A 14,746-nucleotide genomic window follows, 5' to 3' on the forward strand; every position below is an offset into this window, starting at 1 on the left:
AATGTCTTGAGATTATCAAGGAAAAATAAACATTTCTCATGAATACGATATGGTTAACAAGGTGTGCAAAACTCTATGTAAGCTTTTTGCACAATGTTCCATTTGGGGAAAGTTTTCTAACATTTGATCTTTCAAGTAATCATTCTAGATGGTTAAGGATGGATTCTCTTGGAGATTCACTTTTCTTGTGACACCCATATACAATATTTTTGTGCACTATTCACAAAGGATTTGTAACCAATCAAAGGTTGGGATGTAAAATCCACATTGGAAATCAAGGGAAGACTTTATAAGAACAAAGAGTTTACAAAAGGTGTGTGTGGAAAAAAGATGATGCGCATACACATAAAACTCTACTTGCATTATTTTGTAAAGGATCTACAATCAAATCTATGATAATGTACAGTGAGCTACGTAACCAACCAAATTAATTGAAGTCATGAGACAAAATAAGAAGATAGACAACAAAATGTATTGTGTGATGAAGATATCCAACATATTTCTGTTCAAAAGTAAATGCAGTCACCTCAATCTCAAGATAATTGCAAAGGTTTAACTGAAATCAAAGAGCCACAATCGAGAGGGAACATAAAGTGTGGATAGAAAAGAAAAAGCATGCATTACAACACAAAAGACATCAAGAAGCATGGTGCTCACTAGCAATGCCTTCAGTTTTCAAGGGAGACAACAAAAAAGGTTCAAACCAAGAGTAAGCCCATTTCAGGCCTATTGGCTAACTAGGCTTTCCCTCCTTGCACTATATTCTCTTTCCTTGTTCTGCACTATATTCTTTTTCCCTGTTCTGCTCTTCTAGCCATTGCTGCTGCTCCTCCCCTTACCCACCTCTAGTATCGCGTTCTTCCTCATTTGCTGGGCTGCTCCCTTGACCAACCTCTTTGATTTCATGTGTTGTCAGCATTGTATTATTTTGATAAGTGAGCAATCAAGGCTAATTAAACAATCGCATGGGTAATGAACAAAATGATTCATTTTGAAATTGTTTCATTTGATCGTTATCTTAATTTAACTTGCACTTGAATTGATCAACATCGTTGTATCGATTGTGTCTACTTACTTCAATGTAGTTATGCAAGTTGAGTTGTGTGATTGCTTCGTAGTGTGAACTTATTGTTTCACACACTTTTATTTTGTTGTGACTTGTAGAGAGATTCCACAGTGACAAATGCCAAAGCAAACCTCCAATTGTGGTGAAGCTCTTGTAGCACACACTTATATGCGAAAAGATGTAGATGGAGAAGCCTCATCCTTGAATGCATAGTGTGTGGTTGTTAGGTTTGTGGTCTTACTTAATGTTATGATTTTTTTCTAACTTGTGTACCCCATATGATATGAACATGGTTTTATATTGCAAACAAATTTTCTTTTGTAATCCCAAGCAATTATCACTTCATTTGGAATAGCTCTATTAGGCATGGAGATATAAAATTTGGACGTTTTTAGGACCCAAATATGACCCAACATGGTCCCTTGGTTTGACGAAAAATTAAAACTCATCAATTAGAAAGAACTTCGAAGTGGAAAAGGTAAGGGGTGTGACATAAAGTAAAGCTAGGTTTTTTTGCTTTTGATTTGCGACCAATGCACTGGTCTGCTACCACATCTTTTGTGCATCTCTATTGTCCATGTTTTGTTGGTGTTTTCGTTGCTACCACTCTTGCATATTATGTCGAATTCTCTTTGTCAAAATATAATAGTCATTTGTTGAGCAAGTGCCCATCCATGCCCCCCCTGTTCGTTCATCCTGACGCTGGACTTGGATGCGGAAAACATTTTTCTCTGCCAACTCATCAATTTGTGTGAAGTGTGGGTTCATTGTGAACATGCTGACACGGCAGCAACCGGGAAGTTTGGGCATTGGAAATGGCCATGCACAACCCCTCAAAGGCTTCCCTAGTAGTTCCATTAACACGATAAGTGCGCGCCCCCATAATAGCCATCCTTCAGTTGGCCGTGTACGTTGGCGCCATTTTGATCCAACTTCTGTCCCTCTCACTGCTCACTTAGCCCTGGCCTAGACAATGGCTTCAGGAACAGCACGAGCCCGTGCTGATTATGACTATCTCATTAAACTTCTCTTGATTGGGGATAGCGGTATGGTTCTCGACTTTAATCACGCTTTCTGTATTCTGCTGTTCTGATGGTGTGGGTTAAGTCGGTATGTACCACTGACATGAGCAATGCTATCTTAATGCCAGGTGTTGGGAAAAGCTGCCTGCTTCTCCGTTTCTCGGATGACTCTTTCACTACGAGTTTCATCACGACGATAGGGTACGAGGTGGCGAACTTTTCTTTGGATGAGGGGTGGAGCAGGGCTTACATGCAAACTGTAGTATTTCTAATGCGGGCTTGTATCCTTGATATATTCCAGGATAGACTTTAAAATCAGGACAATTGAACTTGATGGAAAACGTGTCAAGCTGCAAATTTGGGATACCGCTGGTCAAGAGCGCTTTCGTACTATCACCACAGGTCAGCAACAAAGAGATTTGCGTCTGCTGTATAAGTTAAACCTGATGAAATTCCGTAATTGGGTTAATGTATCTGCAGCATATTACAGAGGAGCGATGGGAATTCTCCTCGTTTATGATGTCACTGATGAGTCATCCTTCAATAGTATCCTTTTTGTGTAACTTTTCACTTTTGCGCTGTTGGGTCCAAAAAAAACTGGCCTGTGCAATTACATATCCTTGACTTCAGCACTTCAAGATATTCGGAATTGGATAAAGAACATTGAACAACATGCCTCTGACAACGTTAACAAAGTACTGGTCGGAAACAAAGCAGACATGGATGAAAGCAAGAGGGTAGTGCAACTTTCAAGCCCTCATATTTTCATCTTCTTTCAATATGATCTACCAACTGCCTATATAATAAGGATTTCAGATTTTTGGTATTTTTAGGAGATTCGATTTTTCTTTTTCTCATCAAGATAGCGTGCTAACAGGCTGTTCCTGCTGCTCGAGGTCAAGCACTTGCAGACGAATTTGGCATCAAATTTTTTGAGACTGTAAGTATTCTGAATGGGGACTCGGGAGCTTCTTAAAAAACCCTATCTGTTTTTGTGGGCTGATTAGATAGATGGTCAAGTTTTTTTTAGAGAACCTGATTGACGTCATGTTGCATGTTCTGTTTGATCTGATTTGTAGAGTGCCAAAACGAATGTAAATGTTGAAAATGCCTTCTTTACGATTGCACGAGACATCAAGCAGCGGCTTGCTGAAGCTGATTCTAAGCCAGAGGTGACCTAGATATCTGAGCAAGAGTGCAATGCTTCTTTTCACTTTCATTTTAGGTAAGTGTATTTGATTGCCTGACCTGTGATTTCTTTGCAGCCTTCAAGCATCAAGATAAACAAGCCTGATCCCACGAAGGCAAATAAGGTTGTGGAAAAATCAATGTGCTGCAGCTCCTAAACAAATAAATGTGTAGGGTGATAAACACATAAACTGTGCAAAACTTTGGCATCCAAGATCAAAGGTCATGAAGTGGAGCTGTCATCTGGCTTCTTCACTTGGAGATGGAACTGTGTAACAAAGAGCACGAATATGATGAATGCTATTGATTGTTTGGCAACACCGCAATTGGAATGAACCGTTCACATTATCCGTGGCATGAGGAGATTGGGATCCGGTTTCCCTGATGCAGATGCATTCTCTTGTAATTCTTTCAATGGTGGGACATTGGCAAACACCATTTTTGTTTCACTTCGGCATGGCCTTGGTCTGTTCATGTTTGTCATCTGTAGAACAGATCTTTTGGTGTGCCTGCAGGTTTTTATAGATGACTATGGGGGATGATTGTACTTTGATGTTTGTTTACTGCACCCCTTCTGAGAAGCCTTCAAATTGTGGAGTTGAGTCCAGGATCTTTGCTTTTTATGCTTGTGAAATTTTGTTGATGTATAAAGAAGAATTTCTTATGCAAATCTTTTTTTGCTCTGCAACTTCAGATTTAGATTCATTCAATTGACTTCTTTTCAAGTACTTCGAGGGAAGTGAAGATTCTAGATTTCCCTACGCTATCAACTTAAATATCTCAGTGGATGTTGTGTGCTTCCTCATCGATGTGTGTAGTAGAACATGTAAAGGTACTCTGTGCATCTATCCTTCGGTGCTGGTCTTCAGACATCAAGTTTTCTGTTGATCGTCAGGATACCTTCTTCTGAAGTTTAGAATTGAGATAGTTTTATTTTATCTACCAATGTATACCATGGACCTCAGTAAGTTTGCTTAGTTCTTCCTGTCAGTTCAGGTTCATATTAACTTAGCTTTTAGGCCCGTTCAAGAGGCCTGAAATGAGTTAAGTACATGCTGATGGGCTGAGGAATTTCCGCTAGTTGCAGTCTTCTAATCAACTCACAAGCTGATAGATGACAATTGTTTGTCATAGTAGGTTTAGTGAGCCTAACAAGGTTTTAAAGATTAGTGACATAGTAGTGGTCTATGATTGGAATTTAGAGTATCAAACACATTGGTTAACAATGACTCCTCCTCTTCCAAATTACAAGTAACAATGTCACAAAGTGAAAGCCAGGAAGATATCGGACTGTGGAGTCTCTGTATTTCATTGAACGGCTATTAAATGATGAAAGTTTGTGAGGTGGCTTGAACAAGCTCTCTCTCTCTCTCTCTCTCTCTCTCTCTCTCTTTGTAAGCTCAAAAAGCTCAATTTGTTAGAAGGGAATACCACTGTGCCGTCTTGGCGACTTCTATTAACAGAGATGCTTGCCTGAGCTCAATTGCATATATTATGTCTGTGTCTGCATATTTCTCCCCAGAGGAGGTGGTACAGTTGGAATGCCCCATTTAGTTACATACCAGACTTGCCATACTACTATTTGTATTATTGTTGTGAGGCTGGCCAATTTCTCATACATAGCTGTGGAATGCAGTTCTATTCATGGAGCTTGAGAGGGATGCCTACGACATTGAATGCAGTGGAAAAACAGCGAGTCCAAAGAAATCTAAACGTAACCGGATTTGCAGAAGACAAGCAAAAGAAGGAAAGCAAAGCTATGCCAAGGAATGGTTAAGGAACGGCAATGGAAACAGAGCCCTTAGGGCTCACTTGAGCAGCAGAACTGGAGCAAACTGGAGCAGCAGACCAACAATCTTTGGGCCTACATTCAGGCGGACAAAGAAGGGCTAGAGAAAGAAAGAGAGAGTTTATTACAGTCTACGGAAGACTGATGGGTCTATGAGAATGAAAGAAAGTTTATTATAGTCTACGGAAGACCGATGGGTCTATGAGATTGATAGAAAACCTGATACAACAAGCAAAAAGTGTGGGGCTACTAAGTGAGCACCATCACCCATGCTGAATGCTACGTCCTAAGTAGAACATAGTCATATCATCAGTAATGACATCATCATCATAATTACAATCCTCATCAATATGTTGATCAATCCAAGTCACCAGGCCATGTTGGCTCTGGCCAGTACAATGAGGCTTCGTAGGGTGTAAATCTGAAGGAAGGGGGGGAGGGAGGTCGCGCTAATGCATAGCCAATGATGGAGCGCTAGCGATTGTCTGTGGGTGTTGTTCGTCTCGATCTCTTGGCAGTGGCTCTCCGCCTAACCAAGGCTACTGTAACACTAGTGGGTCGTGTCCTAGGTCAAGGATGGGAGATCGCCCAATGTTATTTGTGTGCCCATCCACTGTTGGATATGGTGAGCCTTGATCTTCGAATCCCTACCATGTATGCCATCGGTGATTGTGTGGCTCGTACGATTTGAATGGAAGAACTCCGTGATCTTGCTCTGAGAAGAGTCGGGCGGCGTATTTGAGGCCTGTCTTTGTATCTTGAGTAAGTGCTCTCTATATTGAGCCGCCTCATGAATGAAAATAGCGAGGCACCCTTGGTCTGGATACGAAAGGAGTCTAGAGAGGGGCCGAAAGCCGTCTCTAAAGAGACAATGATAGCGAGACCACGGATCTCGTAGTACACGAGGCATCTAAGTGCGAAGTGCTCCTTTTACTTGACCTTATGCCGATCGCACATTGTACATAGGTGACACTCCCCAGGTATCCCCTCAGCTCGTTCGCTCTCGATACGGAGTCAGTGTTGATGCTCGAAACTGCCCGATGGAGATCCTCAATGAGTGCGATAAGTGAATCCGAGTATACTATGGCGGAACAATGAAGCCCTCCTTAGAGATGTGAAGGTAATGATCTCTATAGAAGTTGAGCTTCACTGGAAGCTCTATTGACTCCAACCAGGTCTTGAACGTGTGTAGCTGTAAGAGGTCCTCTCGAATGACTTGGTTCTCGTGGTACCCAAGTGGGATAGATGGAGCGTCTAAGCTATACTGGAATGGGGGTAATCTATCCATGTGGAGCCCCAATCTCTCAAACCACCTACGTGTTTTTGCATACTAACCTCTCTCGTCCCCTCATCTGCAAGACTCATGGATGAAGCCAGAGAGCCTACATCTCCTTGATGTGCAGTCTTCGCTGTCTGACATGGTGTAGCTAACAACTGCAGACAAAGCTTGGAAGGGGTTGCACACCTAGGCTGACAGTCAGGGCAGCAAGGTGCAAGGATCAAGGTGCGGTGACAAAAGTCTACAAAAGCTCGGCAAGGAGCACATGGGCTCTAGGATCTAGAAGTGTTGAGGTAGGACAACTTTCGGACTCTGGGATCTAGAAGCGCTGAGGTAGTAGGACAACTTTTGGTAAGGACAGAGGACCACGGTTTAGTGAAACTTAGGACTCTTGTGTATTGTGTCATTTTGGGGGTGGAAATATATCTTATGTTGATTCTATATCTCTCTTGGAGCATTGTCTATTTACTGGCTTGCACACATGCATGTTAAATACACTAAGTAAGAAGTTTTGGATTCCATAGTTAAACACTTCTATGTGAATTCGTGGGCTATCTATCAGTCTTCCTTTGCATGATACTCTTTGTTTGGTCATTTGTAACCACCTCTACGTAGGCATGTCACACACCTAGCTTATGTTCTACATGCACCCCACATGCATGTCGCACAGCTAGCCTATGCACTACGCACAACGAGCTTGTACTACTTGGATGGGTGATGGGTGGAGTGTTACTTAATCCATTCAGGGTGGTTGTCCAATGAGGCCTTGAAAACAAGATTTTAGAAGGGGAGAAGCAGAGAAGCTTTAAAGTTTGTCAAAGAGGAATGAAAGGCATTTGGGACTACTTGGAGGAGTGATAGGTGGTGTTATACACAATTGATCTATTTAGGGTATTATTGTAGATTGCAAGGGCAAGTCATGCTTCTTGAAGTTCATTGATAACTTAGATGGTGGAAAGATAGTAGAGAGGTTGGCAGGTTTGTTGAGTGAGGCGATTCACAAGGTAGGGGCTGAACATGCCATTTAATTCATTGGGGAAGGGGGAGAATTCCAATAGGGCAGCAAGTCGGATTCTGGAGGTACGACATCCCAAGCTTACTTTCAGTACTTGTGTGGCACATTGTTTGAATGACCTGCTAAAGGACATAGGGAAGCTTGCAGGCTTGCACTTGAAGCTCTGTTGAAGCATTCAAAGATGCTTTACACCTTCATTATGTTGGAGCATCTTCAACAAGTTAAGGCAGCTTGTTGTTTGTAATGAAAGGGGATTCCACCTTGGGAGTGCGAGTTTGTATGTTTATTTGATGCCTTTTGGGAGGATGCCAGTCATATTTCAAAAATAGTGAAGCCCATCATTCTTTTGACGAGGCTTATGGATATCGATGTGAACAGTGCATTGGCAAGGTTTAGGAATGGATGGGTAAAATGATTGAAAACCTAAAGGAGGTGGTGACCATTTTCATAGGAAGCAGTTCGTCGTGGAGCGGTGGGACTCTTATCATTCATCCTTGCATGCTTATATCTTGGACCTTGAGTTTCTAGGAAACAAGTATGTGTTAGATAAGGAGGTGATGAGAGAAGGGGAGAAGGTATTGAAGCAAATGGTATGTGACACACAAGAGCAAAAGAAGGTGAATATGAGTGAGCTTTTTGTAGAAAAAAATATGGAATGTATCATTTTCATAGGATGCACATAGAGACAAGCTATGGTGGAATTATTATGGGCACATACACTTTTGTTGCAGAGTTTGGCTCTTCGCATTTTTGAGTCAAGGAGCTAGTGCATCACCTTGTAAGTGCTTATGGAGTAGCTTTGGGCACATTTCATCAAAGAAGAGAAAAAGGTGTTGGGACACAAAAGGCCAATGACCTTGTGTTTATGCATGCAAACTTGCGTTTATGAATGCTGGGTACGCCGTGAGGATATCATTGGATTAAAGCGGCAGGATGGCCAGAATATTGGCCTATGGTGACCATGGTTCATGTTATTGTCTCCCCTCAAAGGGAGAGAGTGGAGTGCAGAAAATAGATTGAGGGGAGAGAGTGGAGTGCAGAAAATAGATAATTGTATACTATGCACTGTACACTCAATGTATAAGGTGTTGGGACATAAAAGGCTAATTACCTTGTGCTTATGCATGCGAATTTGCATTTGCTTTAGAAGATGAATGTTGGGTACAGTTGTTAAGCATGTCATTGGATGGAAGCAGTAGGATGGCCAGAATATTGTGCGTATGGCGATCATGGTTCATGTTACTATCTCCCCCCAATCCTTCAATAGATAGGGGGGAGAGAGTCAAGTGTAAAAAATAGATAAATGTATATTATGCACTGTACACTTAATGTATTGATCATAAATTAATATATACATGAGAACCCTTAGGGTTAGCATTTCATCCTAATGCCCCTATGGTTGGAGATGATGTAGATGATGGAGATGTTGAAGAGGAACGAGAAGGTAGTACAAAAGGAAAGGCCTTAAAATTCAATCATTTGATATCAATTTGGATACGACCTTCTACACAATTAGCTGCTACATGCATGATGTATGGTGCCATGTGATCCACATCAATCTAAATCTGCATCAACATGGTGCCATGTGATCCGCCTATAGTTGGCCAAGTTAGATGTTGGTTTACAATCAATTACTGCATACTTATTTGCATGCATGCTATGTGCATGTACAAAATCAAGGAAATATGCATGCCACCTAACCATATGTTGAAGTGTTGAATGGGTATAAACTTTGTGAAGGTGTTAATTTTAGTAAGTTTTATGTAGGATTTTGGGCAAAAGGTCACCGTAAGCATAAATGACTCTCATAAGATTTTCATGGAGACACATTTCACCAAAGGTCTCTTAAATCTAATTCCACCTCGAGTATACAATCTTCCCAATCAACTATAAGGACTTGCCCCACATTGGAGTCCTATTTCCAGTGTCAAGCTACAACCTCATACTGCACAGATATCCTCACAAACTGGTGTTGAGAGTTCATGCTCAACATCATGTGATCATGTGTGCATAGCACCATCACGTGATCATATGTGCATAGCACTAACCTTATAGAGTGCTATAAAGGAAAGGGTTAGATCCCCTAACCCTAACCCTAAATGGGTTTGTATATATTCTATTTTTTCAACTAAATCTAGTATACAATTAGTCATTTGTGGTGTGCTCTCTAGCTGTGCCCTCTCTCCTCATCTCCACTCTTCTCCTCTCCCCTCTTCATATTTTGTCATGGTATCAGAGCTTCCTTGCCTTCCGCTGAGGCATTGAGATCATTGTGAGAGTGATCGAGAGATCGAGAGATTGAGTGTTCTTTCACTTCCGTTGAGTGATAGAGAAAATTCTGTCCATTGAGTTGAAGATTTCCGTTCACTTGTTTTATGAGAGATCTAGTTCTTGAGAGATAGATAGTACTCTAAGAGAGAGATAGGGAGAGATCATACACTTCATGAGAGTTCTATTGAGGAAGAGTCTCTATTCTTTCTATGAGAATTGAGAGAGGATCTTTGTAGAGAGAAAGAGAAAGATTGCAACTGCTTCAACTCACTTGACCTGCAAGCAGCAGCTCGACTTGCCTCCACTTCTATTGAAGCATTTCCATCTCGGATGTCCTAGTCGACTCCTATCTACAACGCTTTTGCAGCACATCAATGAGCAAGCCATTGCTTCCCCTACAAACTACATACAAGGTAGATCTCTAGCAGCAAGCTCCTTCTCACACGTAGCCTCTTCAACTAGCAGCTCTAACGACCTGAGCTTCTGCCAGCACTAGCGACTTCACCGGCTAGCTCTTTACTCTAGCACACACAACAGCTTCCTATGCTCAGCTGCCAACTTTAGCGACCTCTGAGTCCTCCAGTGACTAGCGACTATCCCTTCATAGCTCTCTCCATATGCGGCTACTCCGAACTACAATGACCTTGCCCACGAATCTCTCCAACCAACCATCATCAACCACCTATGATCTTCATAGCGACTCAATAGCTTGATGGGCATCTACAGTGATGGTTCATGAGCCAACGGGCTCTAAGGCTCTGACGCTCGGCTCCTATGACAGCATGCCTCGCCAAGTTTCCTCGACTCATACAACAGCTTCCAAGCGTAATGCCACGCTCCAAAGGCCTTCAACGAGCTCCAAAGTTGATCTCCGATGACCGACTACATTGTCATGACTGGCTCCATCTACCTCTACAACAACGGCATGCCCAAGGGCCCGACTGCTCTAGTAGACATGTGCGGTCTCAGACGGCCCTCCTTCATGCAAATCCTTCGATGGCTCCTCCAGATCTCTAATCGATTGTGCCTCTAACGGGCCATGAGACTCAACAGGACACCTCCATCGACGGAGAAGACGACGGAATTGAAAGATTCTATCAGAATCTACAAGATTCTAGCTGCCCACGAAGCAACACGTGGCAGCTTCTTATCCTCACCACAACCTCACCTCAAAAGGGTTGGATAGGGTTGGTTAGCCTAACCCTAGTCAGTTAACTAGATAAGGTTGGCCCCCAACTGTGGTTAAACAATTGTGGTTAAGTCAAGTAAACCACGGTTAAATCAGTTGGTTATATTTTTACCACGTGGCAATCCTTATCTGCCACCTCAGTAGTGCCACCTCAGTAGTCCAGTCAGCACTAACCTCTGCAAGCACACATAGTGCTTCACAGTCACTGCATATGACCACTTCTGCCACCTCAGCACAGGCTCCATTGGCACACTCTTGCTAGGCTGCCACATCATCACTGCATGTGACACAGTGACACATCATCATTGAGCACCATTTGCACTCCTTTTGTCCCTCCACCTAGATCAAGTCATATCTCTTGATCCAGGAAGAATTTGAGGGTGCTCCAAAAAAGAAAGTCGCTCGTTTTTTCGTGCTCTACACGCTCGTCACATCATGTACACATTTTGGTGCAAGTTACACTCACATTTGAGCCTCGCCGACAAAACCACTTCCTTCACACACATTTGCCTCTACATCGACGCATCTGACCCAGCACTTAAAAAGAACAAAAGAAAAGGAATTATTTGCTGTTCTTTCATCGATCGATGGTTGGTTTAGATCTAGATCAGAGTAGACTAGATCGCCATAGAGGGGACGCTTTGAATTTCCTCAAGTTGCCAATCTAAGCCATGCCCGAAATGCCCGACTAGATTCTACTCAGAGTCAGTCCATACGCTCACATATAGTTTCACATCATTACATTACCTGAAACCTTACGTTCATCAGTTCAGTGAGCATAATTTAGAGTTCTGAGGCATTGCAGATTGATTCAGTGGGCAGATAGCATTTGATTTCACACACACATGCCACCATTGTAAAGCCTATTCGGCTATCTCATGGCATCGTGCACATCATTTCAACCTTGTAAAGCCTCTTGGCTATTCCCAGCATCATTGCCACAAGCCTTGTAATGCAGATTAGATTTTATATACTGTAGTTCTATCTTCACCGACAGTACAAAGATTTCACTTGGCATATTTAGTGTATTTGCAGTTGATTCATACAGAGATTTTCATGACACTTTTGAGTACATTTCTTACACCATGTCGACTAGCAACCTCAATCTAGAGGCATCTGCTAAGTTAGACAACTCCAATTACGGTACATGGAAATACCAAATGGAGACCATTCTTGTGCTTCAGGACAAATGGGAGTATGTCAATGGGTCTACACCTAGACCATTGGACAATCCAACCATCAGTAGCTCTACTCCATTTGTTGTCACAGCACCAGCAATGGGATCTTCATCTGGATCTACATCTACACAAAGTTCAAGCCATTCTGAATGGACTAGGAGAAGGATACGAGAATCTAGTCCAGAGTATTGCCATCCAACGGCAAATTTCGACACTGGAAGAACTTCAGCCAGTCCTACTTGGTGAAGAACTTAGGACTCAGGCCATTCAAGCATGTAAAGGTCATTCTAATGATCAGGCATTCATAGCTTCAGATTAAAAGCAGAAGAAAAGGCAAAGGCAGAGGTAGATCATATAAAAAAAGTGGTCATCATTAGTAACAAAATCAACATCAGCATCAGCATCATCCTCAACAACATCAAAATCAGCAAAGAGGAAATCATTCCAATCAAGGAAGATTCCAAGGGCGAGGGAATGCATCCACCAATGTGTCAAACATCTAGTGCAACTACTGTCACAAGTTTGGACACTATGAAAGAGATTGCCACAAGAAGCAGTACGACCAAGGCGGTCAATCCAGCAATAATCGAGGGAATTCTCGAGGCAGAGGAAATCATCGTGGTGGACATTCTAGTCACAGTCATTTTGCAAATGAAGATGGAAATATGTTTCGAGGAAATGCATCAGACTGATACAGTGTACCTAGTGTACCTAGACACTGATTTCAATCCCAAAGAGGATTACAGCTGTCAAGTCGACCAAGTGGAACAGGATCCTTGGTACATCGACAGCGGTGCATCATCTCATATGACAAATCATCAGGAATAGTTCACAGAGATGAAACCATTAGAAGGATAGAAAACTGTCATCTACACAGCAGACAATACATCGAATCCAGTTCAAGGGACAGGTGCTATCCCTATGAACAATTGCACTGGTATGAAAGGATTAGTGAAAGATGTGCTCTATGTTTCGAAGCTCAGCAAAAACCTTTTGTCAGTAGGTCAAATGACAGAACACAATTGATGAATGCACTATTAGAGACAAATCCAAAAGATGTCAGCTAGTAGCAAAAGTGTCAAGGAAGGACGCTTATACAGAATGCTAGCTATAGTACCAGATAAGCATGCCATGTCAGCTCAAATGCAATAGATGCCACTATCTGCAAAATGGCACAAGAGATATGGTCATGTCAACTTCAAGTACTTGTTAGATCTCAGGAATCAGAATATGGCAATTGGGATTTCGAAGCTACAGTTTCTTGGAAAAGTTTGTGAAGCATGCTGCTTCAGCAAACAAAAGCGAACCAGCTTTGTTAGAAGTACCTCTCATGCACGAGGTATTCTTTTGATACATACAGATGTATGGGGTTATGCCTAGACCCGCAGCATCAATGGTTCATTTTATTACTTGACCTTCATCGACGACTACAGCAGATATTGTTGGGTCTACTTTCTGAAAGAGAAATCTGAAGTGTTTTCCAGATTTCAAGAATTCAAAGCCATGGTAGAAAACCACACAGGCAGAAAGATCAAGGTCATGAGATCAGATAGAGGAGGTGAATACATGTCTTCAGCATTCATGAACTTTTGGAAGACAATTCACATGTGCAGCTCAGCAGAATGCAAGAGCTGAAAGGAAGAATGGGACTTTAGCAAACAGTGCTAGAGCAATGCTTAGTGAAAAGCATCTTCCGAATCAGTATTAGGCAGAAGCAATAGCTACAGCAAACTACTTGCTTAATCGGCTTCCTACTAAATCGATATAGGGTATGACTCCTTATGAAGCATTCACTAGACACAAGCCACACATTGGGCATCTCCGCATATTTGGTTGCATAGCATATGCCCACATATATGATGATCATCGCAGGAAATTATATGCAAAGTCACGTAAATGCATCATGGTTGGCTATAGTGAAGAAAGCAAAGCATACAAATTGTATGATCCCATCAACCGCAAAGTCATTATCTCCAGAGATGTAACCTTTGATGAGGAATCAGAATGGAAAACCTCACCTACACAAAAGATAGAAGCATCGACTTCATAGTCATCTATAGAACAAGTTGATGAAGAAGAGCAAGAATTGCCAGCAACACCCCAAGCAGAGCCACAGTAGCTCAGATGGTCTACTAGGGAAAGCAGACCACCAACCAGATTGACATATGCTTAGAAAAGCAAAGCAATTCAGGTGGAAACTACCAACTATGCTCTTATGACTACCATCATGGCTACAGAAGAAGCTAGAATGGCAAACTGCTATGAATGAAGAAATGGATGCTTTGTATAAGAATAATACTTGGGAATTATGCGACCTTCCACCAGAAAAGGCGGCCATAGCAAACAAAAGGGTATACAAAGTGAAGTACAATCCAGATGGAAGTATTCAGAGATACAAAGCCAAGTTAGTTGCAAAAGGATTTGCACAACAATATGGTCAGGACTATGATGAGACTTATGCTCCAGTAGCAAAGATGAATTCCATACAGTTCTTGATATCACTAGCGACACTCAGCAAAATGGAATGTGTATCAGCTTAATGTCAAGAATGCATTTCTCAATGGTTATCTAGATGAGGAAGTCTACATGCAACAACCAGCAGGTTATGTTCAACAAGGAAAGGAGAATAAGGTTTGCCATCTCAAGAAAAGTCTCTACGACTTAAAGCAAGCACCCAGAAATTGGTACAACAGAATTGACAAGTATTTTGCTGATCTGGGATACATGAAATCCAATGCAGATCATACTC

General features: G+C 42.0%; 1 protein-coding gene across 1 annotated transcript; it reads left to right on the forward strand.

The window, feature by feature from the left end:
* Window positions 1–1,910: 1,910 nt before the first annotated feature.
* Window positions 1,911–3,879, forward strand: LOC147882213 (ras-related protein RABE1d). Its single transcript, XM_087401677.1, has 8 exons — window positions 1,911–2,112; window positions 2,217–2,289; window positions 2,390–2,490; window positions 2,569–2,634; window positions 2,728–2,825; window positions 2,966–3,028; window positions 3,168–3,260; window positions 3,354–3,879. Exons 1-8 carry the CDS (start codon window positions 2,040–2,042, stop codon window positions 3,432–3,434), a joined length of 648 nt encoding a protein of 215 aa, XP_087257803.1. The 5' UTR covers window positions 1,911–2,039; the 3' UTR covers window positions 3,435–3,879.
* Window positions 3,880–14,746: the final 10,867 nt, after the last annotated feature.

Source organism: Dipteris shenzhenensis, chromosome 30, assembly GCF_047967505.1.
Source record: "Dipteris shenzhenensis isolate YYH24624 ecotype China chromosome 30, Dip_SZ_1.0, whole genome shotgun sequence".
NCBI classification, from domain to species: Eukaryota; Viridiplantae; Streptophyta; class Polypodiopsida; order Gleicheniales; family Dipteridaceae; genus Dipteris; species Dipteris shenzhenensis.